At 40.5% G+C, this 13,645-nt stretch overlaps 1 protein-coding gene across 7 annotated transcripts in view; it reads right to left on the reverse strand.

Moving 5' to 3' along the window:
• The window catches only part of MAGI3 (membrane associated guanylate kinase, WW and PDZ domain containing 3), a 230,134-nt gene extending 216,778 nt beyond the window's left edge, over positions 1 to 13,356 (reverse strand). For all 7 annotated transcript variants that reach the window (XR_010600370.1, XR_010600371.1, XR_006175059.2 and 4 more), the window contains exon 1: positions 12,880 to 13,356. Coding sequence is in view for 3 of the 7 variants with exons in the window: in XM_005303533.4 (XP_005303590.3) it covers positions 12,880 to 13,210 (331 nt within the window). In the remaining 4 variants the exon portion in view is untranslated. The remainder of the gene's footprint in view (positions 1 to 12,879) is intronic.
• Between the last annotated feature and the right edge of the window lie 289 nt (positions 13,357 to 13,645).

The raw sequence follows: 13,645 nt of genomic DNA on the forward strand, positions 1-13,645 counted from the left end.
GCAGACCACCTGAATGGAGCTCGCGGACCACAGTTTGAGAACCTCTGCTCTATAGCAACGAGATATCACACTAAATAAAACTGAAGGGACTTAACTCCAAGTGGCAAAGGTTGCAGGCCATATGTTTCAGAACAAATAATAGTAGAATAGCAGATATGACAAATAGCCATTCAGAGGCATAACAGAAAAAAAATCTCATTTATTTTTCACCACTTACGCTGTCATCCTCCTCCCAACACACACACACTTTTCAACCTGGACAATTAAAATGGACAGGTCATTTTCATTTTTGTTGGTAGACAGTTTCTAGCTTTTGCATTTTTTATTTCTTATGCACTACCACAATGCTACATTTTAGTTACAAAAACACCAACCCGAACCCCCCACTCTCAAGAGAGCATATCAGTGCCCCCATGATTTAAGTGTCATTTTATTTTTATACAAACAAAACTTAGAGGTAATTAGCACAAAATAAAGACAAAATGGGATCTTAAAATTTGTGAGACAAGAGTAGGCTTGGCCCTGGAAAACTCTGCAATTCCAAGTGATGAAGCATTTTTGTTCCATATGCGTATGAAAGTGCTGTGTACTGTTAGGACCTGAACCTGCTACATACCCTTAATTCCCACTGAAGTAAGACCTCTACAAAGCTCCTATGTAGTGCCTACATTTTTGGGTAATATTATTCTTTTAAAAGTGTATCAGGGTATTTCAGGGTGAAGAACATTATGAACAATTAGCGAAGAGATTAGATCAATCATTAAAGGAGGATTCAAAAAAACTAGCAAGTGTCATGTCATGTGCATTACTCCCCCATTTTATGATTATTTCTGTGTCAGAGAAGGAAACTAACCTTTGAGTTGGTAAGACAACTGTCATAATAAAAGTTTTAAAATCCTGAATTTATATGAATAGAAGACATGGCTTTACAATGCACTGAATTCTGTATTCTACTAGTTTCATCAATTAATTATCCAAGAGTTAATAACTCTTCAGTTACATGGTTAAGATATTTACCAAATTTCAAACAACTGGCTTTAAAAACTGCATTCAAGAACACCATCCTTTCTGACTAATAAAATTATTAAAATAGAACCATTTTTTCTACGCACTGTAAATGGTCTATTCTTCAGCTGGTTAACGTCAAGATACCTATGAAGGCTGCAGAAGGCTGGGCATGATGGGGTACACCGCACAGAGTTTTGGTCCTACAGCCCGGCTACATGGAGAGCACAGCCATTATTAGTTTAAACTTCTCTGCTGGCCAAGTCACAGTGCAATATTACAATTATTCTTAGATGGATGATGGACCTGCTTCTCCTCTAGCGGAAAAACTGATATAAAATTGACTGACATGGTCGGGAGAAGCAAAAAGCATGGAACGTTTAGAGGACAACAATGGCCCCACAATAAAGCACTCCAGAATAGGGGTAATAAATAACACAATACTGCACAAAGCAGAAAGAACGAATAACATGGTAGTGCATTGTTCAGAAGAGTTATGATTTCCCTTATAGACAGTAAGGTGACAATACCAAGACATACCTCAAGTAGAAAGTGTGAAAGAACATTACAAACTCTTAAAATGGACTATTGAAGGTTATTTTTAAATTGATCTCACACTAACTAAAATGCCTATTCAGAAGATGGATAAGTATGAATAAAACAAAATTAAAATAGCAATTGAACAGCACGGCTATTACTAAATTATTAATATTACAGTGCTTAGGCTCAGCTCATCAAGCATATGGAATTAAAAATATTCAAGCTCGTAGACTTACATTCCTCATTTTTGGTAAGTACTGTAGATAGAATTAAATCACATAAATGCATCTTCAACAAAGAAATATTCCTGAGTTTATAAACCTGATGCTAAAAAGGTTGTCATAGGATAAAAGGGAAGGTCCTTTCATGGATTGAGAACTGATTAAAAGACAGGGAACAAAGGGTAGGAATAAATGGTAAATTCTCAGAATGGAGAGGTGTAACTAGTGGTGTTCCCCAAGGGTCTGTCCTAGGACCAATCCTATTCAACTTATTCATAAATCATCTGGAGAAAAGAGTAAAAAGTGAGGTGGCAAAGTTTGCAGATGATACTAAACTGCTCAAGATTGTTAAGACCAAAGCAGACTGTGATGAACTTCAAAAAGATCTCACAAAATTTAGTGATTGGGCAACAAAATGGCAAATTAAATTTAATATGGATAAATATAAAGTAATGCACATTGGAAAAAATAACCCCAACTATACATACAATATAATGGGGGCTAATTTAGCTACAACAAATCAGGAAAAGATCTTGGAGTCATCGTAGATAGTTCTCTGAGGACATCCACGCAGTGTGCAGAGGCGGTCAAAAAAGCAAACAGGATGTTAGGAATCATTAAAAAGGGGATAGAGAATAAGACGGAGAATATATTATTGCTCTTATATAAATCGATGGTACGCCCACATCTCGAATACTGCGTACAGATGTGGTCTCCTCATCTCAAAAAAGATATACTGGCACGAGAAAAGGTTCAGAGAAGGGCAACTAAAATGATTAGGGGTTTGGAACGGGTCCCATATGAGGAGAGATTAAAGAGGCTAGGACTTTTCAGCTTGGAAGAGGAGACTATGGGGGGATATGATAGAGGTATATAAAATCATGAGTGATGTGGAGAAAGTAGATAAGGAAAAGTTATTTACTTATTCCCATAATCCAAGAACTAGGGGCCACCACATGAAATTAATGGACAGGTTTAAAACAAATAAAGGGAAGTTCTTCTTCACACAGCGCACAGTCAACTTGTGGAACTCCTTGCCTGAGGAGTTTGTGAAGGCTAGGACTATAACAGCGTTTAAAAGAGAACTGGATAAATTCATGGTGGTTAAGTCCATTAATGGCTATTAGCCAGGATGGGTAAGGAATGTTGTCCCTAGCCTCTGGCTGTCAGAGGGTGGAGATGGATGACAGAAGAGAGATCATTTGATCATTACCTATTAGGTTCACTCCCTCTGGGGCACCTGGCATTGGCCACTGTCAGTAGACAGGATACTGGGCTAGATGGACCTTTGGTCTGACCCAGTACGGCCGTTCTTATGTTCTTAATGGGGGAAAAGGAGAAGTTACTAAGCATTCCAAAAAGTGGGAACCTTTATGTAAAACAATTCCTCCTATAGTAGTTTTAGAGACTGCACTTGTTAATTGGAAACACAACAGACACTCAATTAAAGATATGCTATAGAGATGTGATAGTAAACTTGCTAACCTTTACCAATGCCAATCATACTCTTTAGAAGAGGGCCCTTCACAATCAGTCATAAAAATATGATGAAAAAGATTGAAAGAGATCTGTTATCACTCTCAGGTGTTTGTCTCATAATCCTTATTTTAAGAATTTTAGTTATTTTTAGAGAGATTTGTTTCTCCTTCCATCTTATTCATATTAAACCAGTTTGTGTGTCACGTGGCTTTCTACAGCAACAAATAATATCATAAATGGGAGATGACAGTAATAATGAAGAGATCCATTTATGTTTAAAAATAAAAAACATTGAGTTTGGTGGTCTGTGTATTAATATTATTAATGGTATTGCACCATTTTAATGAGCAGAGTACTCAAAAGCGGAGTTAAAAATCATAAAGTACAAATACTAAAATGTTAAATATAACTAACCCCCAAGCATCAACCTGAAAATCAGCCACTTCTACACAAGCAGAAGAACTTAAATTTGCTTAGCATTGGACACATTTTAACATCAGGTTACTCCAATCTAAATAGGGTACGCAAATTTTCCCTAGATGATAATCCCAGACTTCAATTGAAGAGTCCCAGATGAGATTTTCAAAGGCATAAAGGGCAGTAACTCTAACTCCCTTTGAAAAAATCAATCAGAATCGGGTTCCTCATTCTTATTTTTGACTTTGAAAGTCTTCTCCTGATACCAACAGCAGATTTGATAAATGCACATTCAAAAACAAGTGTGATGCTGCGTGCAATGGAGATCTTAAAAGTAGACACAATGCAGTCTGTATAATAATGTATTGTACTGTAACAGTAATGATTGTTTTTACACTACCAGAGAATTCAAAATACTTTTGACAAATAAAAAGATGGCCACATGAAGTAAAGATTACTATATGAGAGCAGTAATGGTTAGATAGGGGTTAAGTGTTGTCAAAGTTCAAACAAGAAAGGAGTGGCAGAAACACAAATAGAAGCTAAGAGTTTCAACGCCTTGTAGCCCAGCCCTAGCCAACAGACCTCACTCACACAAAAACAGAGATTAGTACGCTATTTCTTTCTTTTTGAGCCAATTAAATAGCATAGCAAAAGTAGCCCTCCACCCAACCACACAAGAGGTTGTAAAGTAAATCTAATGTACCATTCTAACAGGTCCATCCGTGTTACCAGAGTTCAGACATACTGAAGTAAGTGGACAGAGATTTCTACAGAGAGATTTCTGAAGTTGTTTTTTAGGTAAACTGCTGAAAGAAAAAGTAATTGCATAAGATTAAAAAACCAAAACACACACACACACACAATTTAAGTGGGGTGCTAAGTATGTCAACGCAGTAGAAATGAGCCAGAGAAGCAGATAATTACTTGTACTGAAGAATAAGCTGACTGTAAAATTTTTAGAACTAACTTATCTGTAAAAAGGGCAACATTAAGAATACAATTCCTTATTTCCATTGGAGACAAAGATTGCAGAGGGTTTCCTCAATCCTCACTAAATAGAGTGCTAGCTCATCATTTTAAAAAATATGCAGGAAGGTGTTTTAAACAACAGGATCTGTAATCTTTAATCCTTAATAGCACTCTTCACACTTTTTCTTTAAGTAGTACTAACTGAAAATAAACACTGCAGAAGGGCAGATTAGCATTGTTCCAATTGTTGTAACACTATTGGACAAATTTATTTTGGGAGCTGCTATTTGTAAGCCGTTTAGTTATAAATCAAAACTTACTAGAACAGTAGAAATTCAATATTATAAAAAAATACCTTCAACATTTTAAAGTTTAAATATCTGAAAGTCAGCCACTATGACAAAAGGTCTGACCATGTGATCCTCAACCAAGCAACTGGAGAGAAAAAAAGGCTTCAGATAGACTCTTGATCATCACCTTCTAATTCCTGATAGGACATCCTTGTACAGTTTATTAGCTTTGTCATCACCCTGCAATTACAGGAAAAAGGCAGCTTCAAGACACAGTGCTGGTACCCTGTATCGGTATTAACATTTGGACTACTAAGTAACAACTAGAGGCTCTGACTGTCAGTCAGGCACTTTCAACAATACATTTCAAAGTAGTACTGGACTGCAATTAACTTCATTGGCATCATAGTTGTAGCTGTGAAATAAATGGACAAGATGAAACTGCAGAACTGGCAGCAAAAAAGACTGGGCTCAAATCTGGTCAAGGACGGCCCCTTTTCTTCCATCTGTACTAAATGGAAGGATGCTGCAAAATCTTTCAACAATTTCCCACTAGCATTGAATTTTAACTGGGACTGAAAGTGTAAAAAAAGACTTATGGTCTCCAAAACTAACTGTTAAAAACTAAAGCCCCAGTACTGCATGTATTTGCAGTAAAAGTTTGCATATGAGAACAGTCCCCTTGACTTTGATGGAACTACTCATAGTAGTGAAGTTAAGCACATTTGCAGGACTGGGACCTAACCCATGTCAGGAACCACACAATGGGCAACTATTGGACCAAAGTCCAGACACTGAAATCTCCTAAAGCTAAACAAGTGAATCAGTCTTCCTCTTATTTATGGATCATCTTTTGTTAGGGTTTGAACTAAGGTCATTAGACTGAAGGGGTGGATTCTGCAAGTTTTACACTTTATCTGCATATCAGGTGATGAATACAATGACAAATTTGAGAGTTTTAGATAAAACAGGGCAATTGTTTGCAAAAATAATTTACACCATCCCACCAAAAGAGATTTCAGGGAAACTATTTGGAGATCTCATGTAGAAAAAAAACTGTCTGTAAATCAAAACACAGTACTGTCTGATTTACTTAAACAGAAAAATATCACCAACAGAACTAGAACAATTAAGATGAGCACAACCTCCACTCACACATATCCAAAGCATTTAAACAGTCTACTAATGGCTAATTTAAAAAAAAAATGTTTAACTAAGGAGAGGAGCATGTCATGATGCTTATACCATATCCTATTAAGAAATCTTTGATGAAATTGGATGACAAAGTAAATCTAGTATGAGTACACATACTTCTAAGATAAATGGACTTGTGTCCTCAAATTATTGGTGTAGTTTGCTGCATATTTACTATTGTATATATCAAATATTTCACAGAATTTTTGAGTTCAGAAGTGCATGGTGAATACCATTCATCAAATAACTCACTTCAGAGAGCTACAGGTACCTTTTAGTACCCCACTTATTTACTAGAAAAAACATTTCTCTACCTGGCTCATTTCAAAAGGGGCAAATACTGCCCTGCCCTGGCTTCCAATCCAGCAGAACAAATGTAAATTCACTGCAAATGGAGTACAGGTCAAGTCACACTCCCTCTACATTGCAGAGCTGTACTCTATGGGAGTGCTTACTGTGCCCCAGGGAGTGAGGGAGACTGAAAAGAATAGCAATTGTATACGTCACTAATTTCTTCCCAAATGGGCATATTATGGTCCTGAAATTGCAATAGCGGCCATAGAGTAGCTTTATTGATGCTCTGTCATCTCGAAGGGACGGAAGAAAGATAATCCTGCTATTCAGACTCCGAGTTGAAGATTTTACATATAATCAGCAATTCATCTTACTTTAGAACTTTATATGGTAGTCTCAACCCACTCTTGATACACTATTGGCTACTAAACTAATTAACCTATGCTTCACTTAGCCAATATAGGCATTTACAATATCTGGGCAGTGCTTTGGCAGCAGGGCTTCATAACCTGCCTGAATATTTTGGAAACTAAAAATGGAGACTTACTGTGTCCAGAAGGCTCATTTTTAAGTAAACTCAGTGCTAAGAGATATTGACTTTACTGCAGTGGAGGCCGAAACTTTTCATTTATTCCCTTAATAGCAACAGTACAGTCAGAAGCAGTGCAAGCTTGATCCATATGCTCTCTTACCAATGTGCCTCATATCGAATGTGGAAGTGTGGATGCATTTTTAGTTGATGATGGAATAGTTTGGTCTCCATGGCCCATACTGGTCCTTAGCCTCATTGTCAGTTACAACGTGGACACTTGTATGCTGGGGACTAGCCGGAAGCCACCATTTTAAAAACAATGTATTTTAAATATAGCGTTCACCTCAAGTCTGCTATGTTTGACAAGGACTGTTTTAGTATTTATACTGTGTAGCAAGAGGAAGCCTTACACATTTCTCTGTGCCACTACTGTTCCCACCTTACCAAGGACAGGTGTTATACAACTAAGTAGCAGGCCCTAAACTTGAACCCATAGCAAATAAAACTAGGCATGTTCTTAGGGTGACCAGCTGTCCCGGTTTTATAGGGACAGTCTTGATATTTGGGGCTTTGTCTTATATAGGTGCCTATTACACCCCCCTCTCCCTGTCCCGATTTTTCACACTTGCTGTCTGGTCACCCTACATGTGCTCATGTTAGTAACTAAAAGAGGGCAGAGAGTGGAGGACACAAATTTCTCCACCAGTGAAAAAGTCCATGCCTTGCAATGTGCAATTAACAAGTGCAGTCTGATTAACATTCATATCTTTCAAGAAAGCTAAACTAGATCCTGAAATTTTCATTTTAGATTCATTACCGAGCCTGCTAGAAACATCCAATGCAGATTTCATTGCTGTCAAATAAAGATATTGCTTTCCTTAATGAAGAGCTGTGTGTCACCACGTGGTACAAAGCAAGTCTAGCCTGTTGATCCACTGCTGAAAGCGACTGAAACACCAGCATCAGACTTTAATGAAATGCCAAATTGCTTAAAAGATGGAGGTAGCTAGTCAGCATTGAGGTTGTACAGACATAAAAAGATTCAGAAATACTAACAAATACCTCAGTGTCAAGAGGATGAAGGCAGGACATACTTAGTACAGGGCCCTCAACTTTGGAATTCCCCTGCACTCGTGCCAATGCCTCAGTTTGGTGAGCTTCCAGGCACACTAAGGCCTACTTAGAAATTCTCACTAAAGATGCGTAGGTTGAATTGTGAGGGTCCAGTTTTTATTTTTACCTTGATATGACTGGAAGAGAAGGAAATAACCCCATCATTTTGCTGTGCTGTATTAATTTAAATTGATCTGTGTCTGTATGTTCACTTGATTTGAATACAAACAAAATACATATCCAAAGGACTAGGCACCCATACATAATCAAAATCACAATCCATGTAAAAAACAAACAGCAACGGCAGATCAGAGGCCAACCCCGCCACTACCCAAAAAAAACCCACCGATCCCCAACTCAAAACCTCTAATGCATTCAAGACCGATGACACTAAGAATGCAACAGATCACCAAACCCCCCACATTACTCAGGCATCTCCAAATGCCTACACAAATAAATGCAATTTGAAGTATTCTGAGGGTCAGCAAATTTGGACTATTTTGGACCAGGGAGTGGAAAGGAAGCAAATTTTGTCATGGGAAACACTAGCTGAAATGGTTGCACTGACTGGAACTGTGCCAGTATTACAGGGGGAGAGGGATGTTTTAAAATGTTGTGTTTAAATGTATTATTAAATCTAATAAACACTGAGTTGCCAAAAAAAAAGTCTCCCTACTTAGCTTAACTTACAATTTGTCTTAATATGAAAAAAAATAAAAGCTAAAGACCTAGCTCAATAGGCTCCAAAAGTGAACTGTAAAAACAATAGTATTAATTAGAACACCTAGTTCTTCTTTTACTGCTCTAGCAATTTGTACTGTAGTGGTTACCTTTCCTTGCTAGAAGTGTTTGCCACTGTCAAGTCACAGCCCTAATACAATACAAATTATAAAGCACTGCACATATGATTTTATGGGGTGTGCTGTTTTACAACTAGGACGACGCTTCTCATGCTGGTGGTAAGAGAGAAACTGTCAAATTGAGTGAATATTGGAATTAAATAAATAAGAAACATTTAGAAAGATCACAGTCATGGCCAACAGACTTCGCCTTTCTTTTGAAATTAACTATTCAACTGCACTGTAAGCAATTGACCAAATAATAAAATAAAAAAAAAAACCATGCAGAAGTCCAATTCTGCTCCCAAATTTACTCAAGAAATTCAAGTAAGTGGAAGTTCTGGGAGCATATCTGGACCCTGAGTGCTGAGATTCTAATGATATCCTCCTCTGTGAAGTGGAAATAGAAGAAACTGAAATCATGAAAGCATGCTTTGCTCAAGGTCAACTTTTACACCAGGAGTCTGGGTAATAGACAAAACAATAGAAGTGTGTCCTAAATGTAATTAAGACACAGATGAGATATTGTGTAAGTCAATCATGACAATATTGACATGTCACACACTGTAGGAATCACAAAATAAGAAGTTTTAAGAAAACATTCATAATTAAAATTTGTTTAAACTTTGTAAAGTTCATACTTGTGCTGTGCAGAACTTGAGAAGCTATAATTAGTTTCAGATTTACAATTGTAAATCATTAGTCTGTGATTGCAGGTAATACTATTTAACATTTACTTGACATTTGAGATCCATGCTGGTAAAGAGGATTTTATTGCAATAATCTGATATTCCTGGTTAATTACAATATATTCAAATTAAAGCTATTCTATGATTGGAAGCTGCATTCTCTTTGGAAAGTGAAAACATTACCATGAAATAGGAATGGGGAATTTCAAGAATGTTCTCAGGATAAATAATGTCATTTGCACTGGTTCTGACCATAGACAAAGCTAAGACACCATTCAACAACTGAGATTTAACCCTTTTTTAAATAAGCAGTACACATTACTATGGAGATAGCTTGCAGAGATTCAATTTCCTGGCTTTGTGACACTGGGACTTAAATAGAGTATGAGAGTAACAAACTGAAGTCACAGTCCCCATCTTCGGATGTCATACTATACCCGAAACAGAAAGGTTTGGTAGGGTAAGGGACACTAAAAGGTGTCAGAAAATAATCCAATCACTTATCCAAGTGTCTCTTTAAATTCTGCTTCACTGCAAGTAATTCTGTCAATTTCACCCAGATTGGTACAGACATACACTATGTACCTATATATTCATATATAATTATAGCCAGGAGAACAATCACTAACTCAAAATCTTATCCCAAGGTTAAGCTCTGCTATTATAATTTGCTGTGTAGTGCTTTAGAGCTGCTGTTCAGTACAGACAAAAGGCAGAGTGCTTAGTACACCTGACTGTAGTTTAATGAAAAACTGCCAAAAAAAACCCCCAAAATCTCATTTCTCATGTAAATCTCAAATAAAAGGAAAACTAAAATACAAGTGGCACATCCCTTCTTAAATTCTGCATTCATATTTATATAAGAGGTTCAAAATTAATCAGAATCTCCTACTTTCCCTAAGGACATTTGCTATTATACTCCTAGTTTCAATATTTTACAAATAGCCAATACATGTTCTTAATTTCAGATCTTTTTGAGATTCTTTGTTTAGCTTTTCAAAAGGGAGATGGAGAGATTTTAAGGGTTTTGGTTTTTTTTTTTCATTATTGTATTTAACTCTTATACAGATGTTAATCCACTAAGAAATGTGACCAGGGCCAAACACAGAACATCAACGTATTTAAAAATACCCACTTACTCATGTGGAAAGGAAGGGCATTCCTCTCAGATGCCACTCTTAGCTGCAGCAAACACTTTTTGAAATTGAGAGGTAATGTTACATAAAATACACACACACAAACTTCACACTTTGGGGGTGAAAAGTATTCAGTGTGTCACACAAGCTTTCAAATGAACTACAATAGTTGATCTGGCTTTATTCAAAACACAGCAAAATACTGAATGATCTATGGACAGACAGAAGTGGAAATAACTTACACAGAATAAAAACGAAATTACAATGCTGAAACGATAAAAGATCCCTGTTGGAAGGCCACTCTTTACTAGAAGGCTGAAGTCTTGCATGAGGATTGAGTTTCATTGGTAGGTGACCACAGGGCAGTTTTTAAGCAGGTATGTCAGGACTAGTTTGTGAAGGATAAGTCTCACTTTGTTTTCAGATGAGGGGAAGACTACAATAAGTGTTGCAATTCCATGTGTAACTTCATCCTGTCCATCCTTTCTCTCTCAATTTTAAAAGGAAGAATCCTTTATAACAAACATCTCTAACTCTATTCTACCCCTACTATCATAAACCCACCTGACTCTTGCACATACAAGTGCCGATTCTCTATAAAGGCCTAGCAAACCAACAGACTTTAAAATTTTATTAAGATGATGTTAAAAAAAATTGTGAACAGAGTTTGAGCATAGAAACTGGTCTGAGTGATAGCCTTTACTGACACCATCTCCCGCACCCTCTCTCTAAGAGTATCGTTAGCTCTCAAAACACAAGTTTCCTATAAACTCCAATCACATAACAAACAACTTGGTTCTTAAAGTGTGCTTTGGAGTGGGAGCACTGTACTGTGGATAAAACAGGAAAGCTGGAACAGAAGGTCAAATACAAGTTAGTCATTCCAACATTACACTAGAATGACTTCTGTAGAACTAAAAATCAAACAGAAAGCTAGACACTTAGTTTAACATGAATCTGTTCCACTGTTCTGAGAAAGTTGCAGGGCCCACACCATGGATAGACAGACTGTACGAGAACATGTTTGCTCAGCCACAAACTTCAGTTACAACAACAGTGATTTATCTCAGGGAATTCTCCCAAGATAGAAACGGACAGATGCAAGAACTCTTCTCCTTCGCAAGCTTCACATAGAATGGAAAATGGAAAAAATCCAGGAACAGTGTTCATGGAATTTTTGAGAGAGAAATGCTTTAAAAGCCCAAGTAACAACATAACACAACATACATCAGATTACAATGGATATAAAGATAAATGATTCCCTTTTGGAGATGCAATGACCTCAGTATTCCTGCACAAAATAAACCCAATCTACTGATAACAAAATGAAGAGCAATGATGAAGCAAGTCAAATATTTTCAACTATAAAATTGGTACTGGTTGTAATGAATACTAAGGGCAGCTATGCCAAACCATCTGTTGTAGACAGTCAAAAAAAAAAAAAGCCCTGAATAAACTAGGTGAAGAGAATAACACGCTAGAAAGGATTTTTACACCAAAAGAACTTATTCCAGGACTGCCTGGCTCTTAGAAAAGGATCCCACCACATGGGAGGGGAGATTGTTTTTCCAGTGAGACTAGTGCAGAGTGGACAATGATTAAACCAATTGATAGAAAAGCAGGCACTTCCCCAGCCCCCAGGCTAGGTGCAGGGTCCACTGGGCCTGTGGGTGACAGCCCCAGAGCCCTTACATAACCAGTTAACTAGTTCAGGTACAAGGAACACGGCATCATGCACCAGCCCCACAAGTGGCTAAGCAGGAAACACCTGGATACAGCAGGGCAGGGGGGAGGCAGGGCCGAACCTGGCCCCGAGGAAGGGGATTTAGGGGGTGGGAAGGCAGAGCTGTGTGTACCCAACCCGCCCGGGAAGGACGGGGGGGCGGGGGGCAATGGACCAAGACCAGGTGCACCCCAGGGGGTGAGGAGCAGCGGTCCGGGGGGGGCGAAGGCGCATGGCGGGACCAGGCAGGTTCCGGGGGGTGGGGCCAGGCCCGCCCCGGTGCCAATGGCAGCGGAGCGGGGCCGGTCCCGGCCCGTCAGGGGGTGAGTGAGGCGGCCTCGCCCCCAAGGGAGATGGGGCGGGGCCCGGGGCGGGGAAGTGGGGCCGGGCGGGCACTGGGGGCCAGGCCCGGTCCGAGGGGGGTGGCGGACTCACCTGGGCGCACGGTCTTGAGGCGCACGGGCTCCCTGAAGTGGCGGATGACGGCCAGGGTGTCGCGGTGGGTGAGGCCGCTCACGGGGGTGCCGTTCACCTCCAGCAGCACGTCCCCGGGGCTAGGGGGCTTGCCGGAGAGCAGCACCGGGCCGGGCCCGCCGAGCTCCCCCAGCAGCAGGCGGCCCCCCAGGTAGGGGAACTCGCCGAGCTCGGCGCCGCCCCGCAGCAGGTCGGGGTCGGGCGCCCCGCCGGGCTGCGGCGGCCCCCAGGACACGGCGCACTCCTGCACCTTGCTCAGCCAGTGCCGCTTCTTCCGCAGCGTCTTCGACATGCCGCACCATGGGGGGCCGGGCCCGCCCGCCCGCGCGGTGCCCCCGGCTCCGCGCGCCGCCCGCCTCACAGGGCCTCTCGCCGCCCAGCCCGCGCGCCTCCGAACGCGGCCGCGGCAGCCTCCCGACTGCTGCCCTCAGCTCGGCGGCGGCCGGCCACGCCCCCTCCCGCATGGACCCGCCCCCAACGCCGAGAGCCCCGACACGGCCGGTCACGCCCCCTCAGCCGGCCACGCCCTCACGGCCGGCCTGGCACAGCCGGGCGGAGTCAAGTCCGAGTGACGTCAGGGGCAGAACTTTCACTAGCTTGAGCTGGAAATGGGCGTGGCACCGACTGTCTGTCCGGCCGCCCCGTGTGTGTCTGTCCTGCTGTCCAGGGTCCCTCCGTCTGCCTCCCTCCCCTCTACCCAGTCCTGCTGTCTGTCTGCCCACCACCC

The sequence above is a fragment of the Chrysemys picta genome, chromosome 4 (assembly GCF_011386835.1).
Source record: "Chrysemys picta bellii isolate R12L10 chromosome 4, ASM1138683v2, whole genome shotgun sequence".
Lineage (NCBI taxonomy): Eukaryota > Metazoa > Chordata > Testudines > Emydidae > Chrysemys > Chrysemys picta.